The sequence below is a fragment of the Thermomyces lanuginosus genome (genome assembly GCF_041956635.1).
Source record: "Thermomyces lanuginosus strain ATCC 200065 unplaced genomic scaffold VTN49scaffold_31, whole genome shotgun sequence".
Taxonomy (NCBI): domain Eukaryota; kingdom Fungi; phylum Ascomycota; class Eurotiomycetes; order Eurotiales; family Trichocomaceae; genus Thermomyces; species Thermomyces lanuginosus.
In genome coordinates this window covers 557283-571056 of record NW_027192365.1, presented here as the reverse complement: position 1 = coordinate 571056, position 13774 = coordinate 557283, and the positions used below count along the sequence as shown (strand labels likewise).

The 13774-nt window shown below is 53.2% G+C and overlaps 7 protein-coding genes across 7 annotated transcripts; 3 read left to right on the top strand and 4 right to left on the bottom strand.

Moving 5' to 3' along the window:
- Positions 1-91: 91 nt before the first annotated feature.
- On the top strand, positions 92-1131 carry VTN49DRAFT_4233 (uncharacterized protein; the record flags this gene model as incomplete). Its single annotated transcript, XM_069412157.1, has 4 exons — positions 92-245; positions 295-432; positions 483-1028; positions 1082-1131. The coding sequence occupies 4 exons, from the start codon at positions 92-94 to the stop codon at positions 1129-1131; spliced, it is 888 nt and encodes a 295-aa protein (XP_069267428.1).
- Positions 1132-1373: 242 nt separating this feature from the next.
- On the top strand, positions 1374-2028 carry VTN49DRAFT_4232 (uncharacterized protein; the record flags this gene model as incomplete). Its single annotated transcript, XM_069412156.1, has 3 exons — positions 1374-1389; positions 1460-1624; positions 1979-2028. 3 exons carry the CDS (start codon positions 1374-1376, stop codon positions 2026-2028), a joined length of 231 nt encoding a protein of 76 aa, XP_069267427.1.
- A 27-nt stretch (positions 2029-2055) lies between these two features.
- VTN49DRAFT_4231 (uncharacterized protein) lies at positions 2056-3725 on the bottom strand (the record flags this gene model as incomplete). Its single annotated transcript, XM_069412155.1, has 4 exons — positions 2056-3303; positions 3357-3536; positions 3588-3640; positions 3695-3725. The coding sequence occupies 4 exons, from the start codon at positions 3723-3725 to the stop codon at positions 2056-2058; spliced, it is 1512 nt and encodes a 503-aa protein (XP_069267426.1).
- A 1372-nt stretch (positions 3726-5097) lies between these two features.
- VTN49DRAFT_4230 (uncharacterized protein) lies at positions 5098-7060 on the bottom strand (the record flags this gene model as incomplete). The annotated part of the gene is made up of 2 exons (XM_069412154.1): positions 5098-6714; positions 6767-7060. 2 exons carry the CDS (start codon positions 7058-7060, stop codon positions 5098-5100), a joined length of 1911 nt encoding a protein of 636 aa, XP_069267425.1.
- A 408-nt stretch (positions 7061-7468) lies between these two features.
- Positions 7469-9645, top strand: VTN49DRAFT_4229 (uncharacterized protein; the record flags this gene model as incomplete). Its single annotated transcript, XM_069412152.1, has 2 exons — positions 7469-7785; positions 7839-9645. 2 exons carry the CDS (start codon positions 7469-7471, stop codon positions 9643-9645), a joined length of 2124 nt encoding a protein of 707 aa, XP_069267424.1.
- A 360-nt stretch (positions 9646-10005) lies between these two features.
- On the bottom strand, positions 10006-11511 carry VTN49DRAFT_4228 (uncharacterized protein; the record flags this gene model as incomplete). The annotated part of the gene is made up of 1 exon (XM_069412151.1): positions 10006-11511. The coding sequence occupies one exon, from the start codon at positions 11509-11511 to the stop codon at positions 10006-10008; it is 1506 nt and encodes a 501-aa protein (XP_069267423.1).
- A 747-nt stretch (positions 11512-12258) lies between these two features.
- On the bottom strand, positions 12259-13497 carry VTN49DRAFT_4227 (uncharacterized protein; the record flags this gene model as incomplete). The annotated part of the gene is made up of 1 exon (XM_069412150.1): positions 12259-13497. One exon carries the CDS (start codon positions 13495-13497, stop codon positions 12259-12261), a length of 1239 nt encoding a protein of 412 aa, XP_069267422.1.
- Between the last annotated feature and the right edge of the window lie 277 nt (positions 13498-13774).

Below are 13774 nucleotides of genomic sequence, written 5' to 3'. Positions count from 1 at the left end.
GTCTAGTCACCATTGTCCTGGCCTATATTGTGCTCAGAGTCCGACAATTGTTCAGTCGATTTGGGCTTCTCTTATAGATAGCACATCCCCAATGCTGTCGTCTCGCTGCTCGCGGCTGGTCGCGTCTCGCACTTCGCGGACGCTGACATCATACCTGTCCCGACCGTCGCGGACATTCTCCTCGACGTCGCCCGCATCATACGAGCACATTCTGACAGAGACGCCGAAGCCTGGCGTCGGACTGAGTAAGGATTTTCTATTAGTACACGTGTAACCATAATTGACCCTTACTAGTCACGCTGAATAGGCCCAAGGCCCTGAATGCGTTGTCCAGCGCGCTCTTCACAGAACTCAACGATGCGCTGAGCAAGTACGATTCCGACAAGGACATTGGCGCTATTGTTATCACCGGCAGTGAGAAGGCTTTTGCGGGTTAGTTTTTACAGCACGACTGTCAGCGTCATGCATGCTAAATGTCGCAGCTGGTGCCGATATCAAGGAAATGGCACCCATGAGCTTCTCCTACGCCTACTCCAACAATTTCATTGCGCCCTGGTCGCATCTTGCCAACAACATTCGCAAGCCTGTAATCGCTGCGGTTTCGGGCTACGCTCTTGGTGGCGGCTGCGAACTGGCGCTCATGTGCGACATTATTTACTGCACGGCCAACGCCACATTCGGACAGCCAGAGATCAAGCTCGGCGTCATCCCGGGTGCTGGCGGGTCGCAGCGCCTGACCCGAGCCGTAGGGAAGAGCAAGGCAATGGAGCTGATCCTGACGGGGAAGAACTTCAGCGGCAAGGAGGCCGGTGAATGGGGTGTGGCGGCGAAAGTTGTTGAGGGCGGGAAGGAGGAAGTGCTCGCGGAGGCGTTGAGTACGGCCGAGACAATTGCAGGATACAGTCGTGTTGCGGTGACCGCGGCTAAAGAGGTTGTGAATAAGAGTCAGGAATTGGCGTTGAAGGAAGGTGTGGACTTTGAGCGGCGGCTGTTCCATGGGTTGTTTGGCAGCAAGGATCAAAAGATTGGTAAGTTTATTTGGTCCTTCCACCGAGGATTGTCTTAGAACTAACGAAGACAGGCATGAACGCATTTGCGGAGAAGAAGAAGCCCGAGTGGTCCAATGAATAAAACAAATGTCTTGCAGTTTACCAATTCAAAATAATGACACTCTGTCATGGACTGTGTAGGTATACGTGAATTGGATGAGCTTGTCCGATTATCCGATGATATCATCACAACCCAACGCTATGATATCAGAGCGGCAACACCGTATAAAACTACTACCTCTCTTCGCCTCTAAGCCCATAACCATAAGCATAATACCAAGCCCCATTAGCTCAACAATCTCTCGAAAATCCACAAAAAAGAAAATGCCAGGAGAAAGCAGTACTGGACACCTTTTCCCACTATATCCACCCTCTTCCCCAAATCAACCGAGCACTAACTTTCTGACCAGAAGGAATAATCAGCGGAACAACCGAAACCCTCAGCCGCACCGTTAGCGGCACAACGGAAACCGTCGGCGGCATAGTCAGCAACCTGGGCCGAACCGTCGGCGATGCCGCCGAGGGAATGGGCCAGACGGTGTCCGGGGTGACGCAGAGTCTGGGCAACACGGCAAGTAATGTTGGGAGAAATATTCGTGAATATATAAGCGGTGAAGAGTCGTCAGGGGAAGAGGAAGAGGAGGAGAAGCGTGAAGTGGAGAGGATTCAAAAGAGGGGGGGAGAGTGAAGCGGTACTTGCTTCCTAAATTCACTCTGATGATGATAAACAAAGGGTGGCGTATATTCTGGAGGATAGAGCGTATCTATCAGTCTAGAATTGTACGGAGACTTCAAAGCTATGATAGTTTCGACCCATTTTTATAATCCAAGCGCTCCAGATGCTGGATTTCCCATCGATCGCACTCGCGACAGAGGGACTTCATGATTATCACGTGACCTATATACCCTAAGTGGAAGCAGTCAAGTAGCTTTCATTCCACTCTGCAAGGCTTTGTTCATTGAGAACATCGCGGATTAAGCTTGGACAATCTATGATTACATGCCATTATAGGCGAGCCTTCTCCTTGTGCGCCAAAGCCTCGGTGGCCTTCTCAATTCGCGCACCCAGATCCTTGTTAATGCGATAGAACATGCCGTAGGTCCGCTTGCGGACATCCTCATGCGCATTGCACAAGTGAACTGACACGTTCTTGACAAAGTTCTCCTGCTGGCCCGGCTGACGGCCCAAGACCTGCCACAGCCAGTTGGGCTGCACAAAATCCTCGTCCGTGACAGGTAGCGACCGCGTCACGACCGAGCCCACCCACTTCTCGTGGTCGTCCGACGTCGGGACTCTCTTGTACTCGAGTTTGCGGAAACTCGATGGGTAGTTCGGGTTGGCGCCGTAGTTGCCATTGACGGTCATCGCGCCGTCCCGCTGGTATGGGTTGAACGCGCGCAGCGGGCAGTTGACCGGAATCTGCTGGTAGTTGACGCCCAGGCGGTGCCGGTGGGTGTCTGGGTACGAAAAGAGACGAGACTGCAGCACCGGGTCCGCTGATGGCTCAACGCCGGGCACCATATGCGATGGCGAGAATGCAGCCTGCTCGATCTCGGCGAAGTAGTTCTGCGGGTTCTTGTTGAGTGTGAAGCGGCCAAAGCGGCGCAGCGGAACTTCTTTCTGTGGCCACACCTTGGTCAGGTCGAAGATGTTCCAGCGGAACTTCTCCGCCTGCTCCGGGCTGAGCACCTGGACGTAGCATGTCCAGGACGGGTATTCACCCCGTTCAATGGCCTCAAAGAGGTCTTGCGTGTGCCAGTCCGGGTTTGTCGCGGCAAGCTCCGTGGCCTGCTCGTTGGTGAGCGTTTTGTTGCCCTGGTCCGTCTTGCAATGAATCTGGACATAGTTAAAGCCGCCGTCAGGCTTGATCCACTTGTAGGTGTGACCCGAGTAGCCGTTCATATGGCGATACGAATACGGCGTCCCACGGTCGCTGAACAGGTGCATCACCTGATGCGCCGATTCCTGGTGCGTCGACAGGTAGTCCCAGAACATGGTAGCATCCTTGAGGTTGGTCTGCGGATTCCGCTTCTGAGTGTGGATGAACAGCGGGAACTTGCTGGGTTCGCGCAGGAAGAACACCGGGGTGTTGTTGAAGACCCAATCCCAGTTGCCTTCCTCCGTGTAGAACTTGAGCGCGAACCCGCGCGGATCCCGAGCACTATCCGCAGACCCTTTTTCACCGCCAACGGTTGAAAATCGAGCCATCATCTTCGTCTTCTTGCCGACGCCGCGGAGCATATCGATAACCGTCTGTCCGACCGTCAGCACTGGCATCCTACGTCCCTCTGACAAAGACCACTAACAATGTCGCTGATATCATCTGTGACTTCGAATTCGCCATATGCTCCGGCACCCTTGGCATGAACGACTCGCTCGGGAATGCGTTCGCGATCAAAGTGCGCCAAAAGGTCGATTAGGTGGAAATCCTGCAGCAGCAGCGGGCCATTGGGGCCCACGCGCTGGGAGGACTCCGGGTCAAACACCTGGGGTTGTGAGTCTAGATGCATGCACTCCTTTGGCCAATTAAAACATACCGGGCACCCATTGGAGGTGGTGTAGACCGGAGTCTCGTTGTAGCGGTAGGTCTCTATCGGTCTCAATCAGCCAAGGCATCTATTTACGTTGCAATGAGGAGGCGTACTGTTGTTTTTGTTGTTGTCGTCAGCACCCATGGTGGCACGAGGCAGTCGGTGACGATGGTAGGGTGTCACTTGGGACAATAGATTCGCGAAATACTGAGAAGAAGAGCCGAGCGGAGAACGCAGCAGACACCGATGATGTTTATATCAGGCTTCACAAATCCTGCAGACGGAGCGAAGGGAGCTCCATGGGCCCATCATTCTCCACACTGGGACTAGCTGGTGTCCACTGTCTACCCCGCACAGTGGATGTTCTCTTCTCCAATTGGAGACCGCTGATTTTGAATACGTCCATGAAACATTGGAATTACATACAAGTACAGTGGTTACCTTCAACACAACGCTGCTTTAGGAGGTAAAGATAACCGTTCTGTTCAATCGAAAAATTGTTCTGTTCTATAGACTCTCTGCTGCCAACGACACTGCCATAGGCATTTCCCGGGAAAGAGGACAGCATGCTCCCCATATTGTGGTCAACGGTAAAACAAGCATGCAAGCTTACATAGCCCCATCGATCACCCCTAGCTTCGAGAATGAATCTCGCCGAGTGTAATCGTCAATCAACGAAAAGCCATTGGCTCGCAATACCGCCCGTCCCATCAACGGCATGGGTAATTGCAGACGGTTCAACCCTCATCAACCATTGCATACATACCTTGGAATGCCCGCATGGCTGTCGTGTTGTAACCTCTTCACCTCGACGGCTTAATGAAGTATTGTCGGCCAATTTCTTGTACAGAGCACTCCGATGTTGTCACAGGGACATTCCAAAAGCCCAAACGCCACTCGTACACCGTCCCAGTATTAGGGACCGAAAATTCTGTTGGGATGGAAAAGACGAAACGTATCACCGCGGCTTATCTAATCACCGCTTGGCGGAAGCCGCCGTGCGGGACAGATCAACGCCATTGCCCGGATCGACCTTCCTAATTGAGAACATGGCAGAAATACTCGTCCGAACGAAATAGAGGAGATGACTTGAATGAGATCGCGGCAATGTTGGGTGGCATGACGATATTTAAAGCAACAACGTTGCTCCGCTCAAGGCCAGCGCCAACTGGCTAAGGACTCTCCGCATTCGCCATCCCCTCATTGTACTTGCTCCGACTGCTTTCCCTCTCCACCCTGCAACGCCTGCTGAGATCCGTCCAATTCAATCGCTGCATAACAATCACTAGGAGAAATCCAAGAACAATTCGGATTATCAAATCTCATGATTCTCACTCCAAAAAATGCATGTATATGATAGTATCTACTCGGCAGTCACCGCCATGCAGTGTATGACCCAAAAACTCCCCAAGTCGCCAATATTAAACCAATAAAATAGTAACCATCAAATCGAAGCCCGAAATCCAAAACAAGACCGTAAACACCCAAGTAAGTAAAAAAGCACAAAGCCATGCGGTCAAGGGAACTCAGGAGCTGGAGTGATGACCTGCGCCTGAGCGGAAGCCGTGTCCCAACAACCCCAGAAGAACCCAGGCGTCTCACAGGTGGCCGTAGTGGATGTCGTCGATGTTGGATCGAGGCACCAGAACCAGCCGGGTGTCTTGCAGGTTGAGGTCGTGGAGGAAGGAGGAGCTGTGATTGTCACAGTGGGCGACGGCCCAGATACCGTGGTCGTCGTTGTTGGATCTTTGCAACCAAACCACCCCGGAGTCTTGCACGTGCTGGTGGTCGATGTCGTCGGCGAGGTCGAGCCGGTGGTGGTCGTCTCGTCCAAGCATCCCCACCAACCAGGAGTTTTGCACGTGGACGTCGTGGTTGTCTGTGTGGTCGTCTTGGTAGTGATGGTGGTTCCAGGCGATGTCGTAATCTCCGAGCCGTTGCTCCGGAAGAACTTCCACAGCTCGCAGTCTACACACTCTTTCTCCGGCAGGCATGGTGGGACGGAATCGTAAGCCTCCAGCACGTCCTTGATCACGCTCAAAATACGGTGCGTCCCGATCCCGACTCGCCAGCCCTTGTCCTCCACCGTGTCATAGACGCACATCAATCCCGTATGGCACGACGATTCCAGCGCGTAGCCATACCAAGTACAAGGTGATGTGGCCCCGTTGCACGTTCCAATGTACACCGGGTCAGCCGTGTGACCGATATGATAAACACCGGTGAATTCTCGCGACTGGGGTCGTCGCGGATCATGGCCCGGTGGTGCAGGCAGGCCCAACCGAGATGCAGGGAGTGCGTCTGGAATGGCCTCAAAAGTAACCGTGGGCAGTCCAAACGTATGTCCGAGGAGTGCACTCATCGCACCACCCAGCGAATGGCCAGTCAACCAAACGTCGGAATTCGGATATTGTGCAGTCACGTTCTTGTAGAGATCGATCGCTGCTCGATAGTACCGATTCTCTGAGAGCATCTCCTCGATAATGCACGTCAGATTGCCCGTGTACGTTCCTGTGGCACAGTCGCAAGCCTGCTTCACGAGGAATGACCCACCCTGCCCACAACAGCAGCTGAAATACAAGTTGTCGTTGAGTTTGTCGTTTGTTGTGGTCTCCGCCCCATCGAACAAGGCTGCCGATGTCCCTTTAATCGAGATGATCACTGTGGAGTTATTCTCATCGGCATAGATGTGACCACGTAAACCATCGTCCTGCCATCCAAAACTGGAAGAGTAGTTGAATGGTCCGCTAATGATCTGCCACTCGTCACTCCATGGCTCTTTGATATAATCATTCGCAGCCATCTGCGCCAACGACAACACAGTGTTCTTATCTTCTACATTTGGACCAACAACTTCGTCCAGCGACCATTCTGATGCGGAGAGAACGGGAGGAGCCCCTGATGATCGGGCATGGGCAAGATGAGCTTCAATCACAGTCGGACGTCGGTCTTTCAACCTCTGAATCGGTATTGTCCGTGATGATGCAGAGAGGTTCTTCGGAATTTCTGAAACAGGTTCCCGAAGACCAGTCTCCTCCGACACAATCCACAATTTCGCATCAGGTGTCACATCATACTTGACGTGGAGGTCGGGAAACTGATAAGTCCCTCGGAGATGGATATGGCGCAGAGTCTCATCGACGTCAGCCACGAAATGAGGCCTATCGAACATGAGAAATACTCACGAACGTCTGCAAGGCGTCCACGGGGTTGGAATCGCCCTCATGTGGAATATAGGGAGGTACGATTGGGATCTCGTTCGGCCCGTTCCAAGATGGCAATCTGACCGCCTCGGCCTGGTGTGGAAATGCTGCAGATAGAGCCAATAGGACGCTTGTGACAACTTCTGGAAGGGATCGAAAACTCATGGATCGTTGATATCGACCAGCCATCATGAATACGGACTCAGAGATTTGGCAGACATCCAGAGGGCGGATCGGACGAGATGACTTAACGGCGGCCTGACTGCTTATCGGCATCCGCGCTCGTGATTAGATCGTCGTCTCCATCCGGACGATTATCATTGAATCACGTGAATGTCGATCATGAATTATCACGTGCTCTAGTCATCACGTGAACCTTGAGACACTTCAGCGGAGATAGCGTCACCCCTGCTCCGACCCGCAACGGCAAAGTCGATGCATTTTAGGACAGCCAAACATGGCTCGCTGACTACACAGGGGTCAGGGTCTCGGGAGAAGGTTTCAGAGTGCCATGAGCACAGCTATTAGTTTTGCTATGAACTCGCAATAGCCTTGTCCACGCGAGTGACCGTACTACTACTGTGATTCGTACCATATATGTCTTGGAACGTCCATTCCAGCTGACAAGGCCATCACATGGCACCTCCTTAGTTCATCTCTTCTCTCGAATACGCTTAGAGAGTTATGTCGTCTACAGCCGGCCCTGAGTCTGCGGACAACAGGCTTCGGCCAACGCGGTCGTTCTCAAGATTGGAAACTTCGGGTGTGAACCCATTTGCCAGGAGCACATCTAAAGCCGACACGGATCCGTTAGGTGCTACAGGCCCAGATGGTTTGCAAGTTAACATCGATTACGAAGATAATGATCAGCAGCCGGACTTTTTCGAGAAGGGTGACCCGTCCGATGTCGATGCTCCAGACTATTCAGAGAAGGCGCACCGAATTCAGGCAGAGGAGGTGCCGGATGAGTTGCCAATCGAGTTGACCAGCTTGACCGATAGGTACAGTTTGTCAAAATATCATCTGAGCAGACCTGACAAGTATGAGAAATCAGATTCATCGACTCGTTGACCGCCCGAGTTCACTCAGTTCCCCCCTCGATGGATCGAATATGCAGACTATTTCAAGACTTCTATGTTCGCGCAGATTCACATATTGCAACCCATATCTCCACTCTGGCTTCTCGCATCAACCGGGACAGCTCCCCTCAGAAACCCAGGAGGACTAGCCTGAAAGATGGAAGGACTGGACGGGAGGGGCCGACGCAGCAGATGCTAACGGCGTCAGAAGTGACGGAACGACGAAAGGCGCGAAAGCAGCTAGCATACAAAAAAGTTGCATTAGAGGAGGCTGTAGAACGACGGGTTTGTGAAAAGGTGTATGACAAGATCTGGCGACACAAGAGTACTTTAGATGAAGTTCGCGACGAAAAGTTACGCTCCAAGACCGCCGCACTGTCAGTCCTGGGTATTGGAATGAGGGATTTGGGCATCGAGATTCCTGCAGCGAACGATGAAGTTGAAAAGGCTGTCCGAGATAAGCTCGCCCTAGCTTCTGAAAGCTTGTTTAAGATGAACGACGAACGATATCCGCTTGGCAAACTGCAGCATCTCATCGCAGCGCACAAGGCAATTGTCGACACGTTAACCATTCTTCTCCCTTCTTCTTCTTCAGCGGATGAGATTTTGCCCACGCTAATCTACACCTTGATAACATCTCCCATTGACGGCCTCAACGTGATCAGCAACCTTGTATTTATACAGCGGTTCCGATCCGCCAACAAAATCGACGGGGAGGCAGCATATTGTTTGACGAACCTTGAAGCAGCAATCACGTTCCTGGAGAATGTGGATCTCTCGAGTCTCAGCTCCGAGGTTCCAGCGGACGGACAACCACGGCTTCTCAATGCCACCACGATGCCAAGTACCGAACGTCCAACAGAGGAATCGCCCGCTCCGACTGTGACCTCGGCATCCGCGGCTGCGGAATTGTCCAAACCTAGCCAGGACCCATCACCCAACACTCCAAAAGCTCAGTTGTCGACCGCCAGCAGCCAACAACGAAGGCTGAGCAACCTTTTCCAGCCTCCAGCTAGAGTGCTAGGTGCAGCTAATGACGTTGTCCGGAGTACGGCGGATCAGGGGCTGAAGAACATCAGCACCACGCTAGACAACAGCTTCAATTTTCTCTTTGGTCGTCTGAAGGAGTTGCAGACTGCCCGAGCGGGCCAAGATCGGTCCATCGTTCCGAAGACTCTCGATGAAGCCCGACGCCTGGTCACGGCCCCTTCTGCGGCTCGGGATACGGAAGCCGGAAGCGAAGACTCGTCCGTGGCCGAGAGTACCGCAGGAGAGCAGCAACAACCGGGTCGCTCGGCAACATTCCAACCATCATCACGCCGTCAATCATCAGCGGCGGACGGTCGGCGTAGCCCCAATAGCAGTGATGCGCGACCTCCCAACCAGCGAGGCCTGCAGCCGTCCCGCACCAACTCCACACCAAGCCCCAGCGTAACAGCCAGCGCACTCTTCTCACCCAGCCCCGGCAGCACACCGCTGGACTCTATGCGAAATCTCGGCAGCGCGATCAACCCTCTGAATCACATCCCAGGCATGATCCGGGGCTTCGGCCGCAGCGCGGCCGAAACTCCCGCCACCGGTAATGCCTCCCCAGCAGCGGGACAATCAGCTGGGGGCCCCACTGCGACGGCGGCACTGCAGCAATTCCCCCCTCCACTGAAGCGATTCTTGGAGGTCAAGGATGCGCAGGATCTACGCCTCGGTGAGGTTGCAGAGTTGCTGGAGGAGTACAAGAGGCTGGCGACAGCGGTTCTGTCTGCAACGGGAGGAGTGCCTAGATAGAATTTGGATATTGAATCAATTGCCATGCGGCTGGATTTTTGACGGCACGGCGTTGGAGGCTCTATGAACGGCAAAATTGGAACTGTCAATTTCCATGGATTGTGATGAGTAATTTTCGTAACTAAGAGTTAAAGATGATTTTTGGTATTTCAGATGTATGATACAATTGCCATGCACACTGGCATCATGATGCTCATTCACAGGAGATCCAAGATATGACCCCAATATATATACGTGTATAAAATCGCGATGACGATAAATGTGCCATCCCATGCATAAGTAATAGAAGCGAACAAACCCCACGCCAGACCCTCGCTCTATCACACAAACCAAATGCAAAGGATTCAATGCTTGTTGAACTCATGCGGAGAAAGATTCCCTCCCACTCTTCCTCAGCACCCCCATCCCACCCTCTCTCAACTCCCACATCTTTTGCTCAATATCCCTCTTCTGCTCCTCCGATTCCTCATGCCGCCGCCTGATCTCCGCTTCGAACACGGCGGCGGTGCGGCGCCGGGCCTGCCGCGCCTCCTTGATCTTGGTCAGCATGGTACCGAGCTCAGCGATGATCTCATCGCCAACAGATTCCCACTCCTGTAGCGGGAGGGAGGAGAGGTAAGCGCGCTGGTCGGATTCGCTGCTCTGCAGGAGGAACGATATCCTGCTCTCTGCTTGAGATAGTTGGCGGCTCCCTTGCTGAGACTGCTGTTTAGGGGTCGCAGTCTGCTGCGTTTTGGTTGCGGGAGATGTGCGTGGGGATGATCTTCGGACAGGAATCCGCGTCCGGAGAGGCCGAGTTGGGGACGGATGTTGAGAAATGGATGCTGCAGATGTTCCGGATATAGGGGGCGAGGATAATGATGGTGATGCAGGGTCGAGATCAAATGGCTCGTTGTCGAGTTCCGAATAAGGAATTCGTGCGAGGATTTCCGGAGGATAGTCTGTTTCCACAGACCTTCGTGCTGGTTGCTCGGCCGTATCCGCCTCTGAGGGCTCGGGGCCCAGCGCATCCGTCGTGGTGGTCGTTCCTGAGAAGCTGTCGTCGTCTGTACTGTCCAGGGACTTCCTATTATCGACCGATCTGTTCATATAGCGCGGTGGCGACGAATACTTCCTGCGCAAGCGCTCTTTATCGAGAGGTGTGGTCCCTGAGTTCTGTGGTGTGCGCTGTGACCCTGATGTTTTAGCCCCGTGAGTGGGCGACTGCTGGATGAGTCGCTCATACGGCCGCTCGTTTCTAAAGTTGAAGCGGTTCTGGGGCGTCGTTGCCAAACTTTGCGATGCCTTGTGCCCCCTGCGATACGACCCTGGCGCCGTCCGCGGCATGTCGTGACTCATGCTATTCTCGGGGCTGTGACGAGAGGGAGGTCGTTCCTCTCTTTGATCATTGCCGCCGTACTCGAGAGGCTGGTATGCCCGGGCCGGCATCCTCCAGTTGACTCTTGTCTGCCCTCCGCCATAATTCCCATTGGCAGGCACGTACGGACTTTGCAAACGGTGTCTTTCTGGCCGCGGACTATACCCCACGCGTCTGTTATCATCTTCTGAATAATCAGATGTTGGACTCTCTTGCCAGTTGTGCGAGAAGCGCTGCCTGGCGAACCCAGATGCCAGCTCTCGCTGCTGGTCCTCGGTCTCCGCAGCGCTCGTTACGGTGATGGTAGAGTCATCGATTCCCTCTACATCTGTGTCAAAAACACTCCTATGCCTCTCCTGATCGCCCGCGTCGCCTTGTTGCTGTGGTAAATGAGCGGTGAATGGGTTCACGAATCGGGACGGATGCCCAAAGATGCGGTTCTCATTGTCCGAACTGCCAAAGGGACGGGGATCGCCATCTCGGGCATGGACATAGTCGGTCACCCCCATGATGGCATCCTGGGACTCGATTGACAAGTACTGAACGAGCTCAGGGTTAGCAAGATGACAATATCCTCGCAGGGAAGGTCACATATTGTTTGTTTGTTTGGGCTTGATCTTCACGCCTAAAGCTCTGTTTTTAGCGGGATCTTCTCGACATGCCATTTGCTGCCTCAGGCTCTATTCGTTCAAAAGCGGATTAGTGCACGATCCTATCGGCAAAGCCGTTGGATCGAAGCGCTGACCGCTAACCAAACACGGTTAGCTGCATTTGGTCTTTACCCCGGACCTGGCGCCTTCGACATGCTTATCTTATCGGAGCTTGGCCAGTTGACAGTTTCTCTCGCGGCGCCAGTCGGACCAGATCATGTTTGCGCAGGGTTTCATTTTTACTATCGCTCAAGCTTCCGATTATCTGCCGCTTGACTTTTAAATGTGACATGTCAATTGCGATGCAGTTCGGGTTTGTTCGGTCCAGTTGCATGCGCAGGCCTCGAGCAACGAGAAAGCCGTGGCCACTCCTTGATCACGGAACAGAGTTCAGAAAGAAGCATTGGGCCTCCGGGGCTACCTGAATCCCGTTACCCATTTTTGAGCTGATTATCCACAGATCGGCATGGTGGGAGCCGCCCCAAATCTATCTTAAATGATATTCATAGATGTAATACGATACGATACAGAATGGCCATCTTCATGACCGCGTTGATGCCAGTTGTTCACTTGGTATGGTAAGGATAAAAAGACGGAGGCGCATGCTCAGTTTGTCGGAGCAGCCGCAGAATGCCTCCTACTTCGGCGCCGTAGCTCCGCTTTTTTGAAGAGTTCCTCCGACTTCTGCAGCTCTATATTCCGCTTTTCCTGGGCTAAGAGCTTCTCTTGTCTCGCAATCCGAACCTCTGGTCTCTCTTCAATGAGCATTGTACCGTCCTCATCTTCAATATCGGAATCCTCTTCGGTATGTGGTATGGATGATACATAGAGGTCGCCAATCCACAAGGACACCATGCCGCGCAGCCGCAAGAGTTCTGGACTATCTGAATATGGTGGAGAGACCATGATTTCATCCATGCGGGTAGCAATTTCCTGTGCATCAGCTAGCTCTTTCGCCCGGACGGCAGCAACGCGAGCAGCTCGCGAGGATGACCCTGGAGAATTTTCAGAAACACTCATGGCGTCCTCTTCCATGTAATCTTGAACCGAGCGATCATCCTCCTCCAAGATGACGTCCCGGGCTGCATTGCTTTCCTCCTGTACAACGTAAATCCAGAGCCCGAACATTGCCGGATAGAAATGTAAAGAGCTGACCGAGGTGTCTGGGAAAGCCTTTCGATACGGAAATTGAATAATGAGCCGCTCGTAATAATGTTTGGCAGCATCGAACCCCTGTCGGCTGAATAAAGAGTTTGATGAATCACTACGGCCGTGTTGACGAAGGAGGATCTCTGCCCCAATGCCCCATCGGTCTCCCTGGCGGACATCGATAGAACGGCCAGCGAACTCCTCGCGGAGAATGAGTCCCCAAGCGCGACCGGCTCGTAGATAGTCACCCTGTAGAAGAGAACGGTGCAGCACGGCCGTCAACACGGCGAGATGACGAAGACGAAGATTCCGACCATGTGCAGGCGACTCTGGTAGGAATACTGGCGGGTCGAGGCTCGCGAGTTTGCCGACCACGGCTTTTGCCGCGGTATCCGACTTCCGGCTCACGTCCGTCGGTGCCGCTGCGTGAGGGAAATTGCCAGCTGGCAGCTCCTGGTCAAAGGGAAGCCCCGCAATGCGGTATTGATGGGCTTCCTCAGGAGACAGAATCAAAGAGGAGCTGCGAAACGGGCCATCTTCAATATCAGTGCTGTTGATATTATCGTCACTCAAATCCCAGTCCTCCCCTTCGCTCGATCCTGTGCGTCGTTTCCGACTGTATTTGGAAACCCGGACAGTCTCTGGCTGCTGCCATGAGGGCAGCGGCAGTGAAAATAAAGAGGTCGATGGAGTCATGGAGCTTGTCGAGTCGAAGAAGTTTGGCGTGCCTTGTGGTTTTCATGATGAGAGAAGGCTATCGCAACCTTGTAACATACTCGTAGTTTTATTCACAGCTAGGGCAACTTCATAGCTCTTCACAGAGCACAAGCCAAGGGCCAAGAGGACTCTGTCGAGTGTGCTGCTCATCTTTCGTTCCTAAATTGCGACGGGAAATTTCTCTTCTCGTACGAATGCGGAGTAATTAACCAAACTAGGGTTTTTGCAGTGTCATTTTTGCGTGCTCGAGAATGTC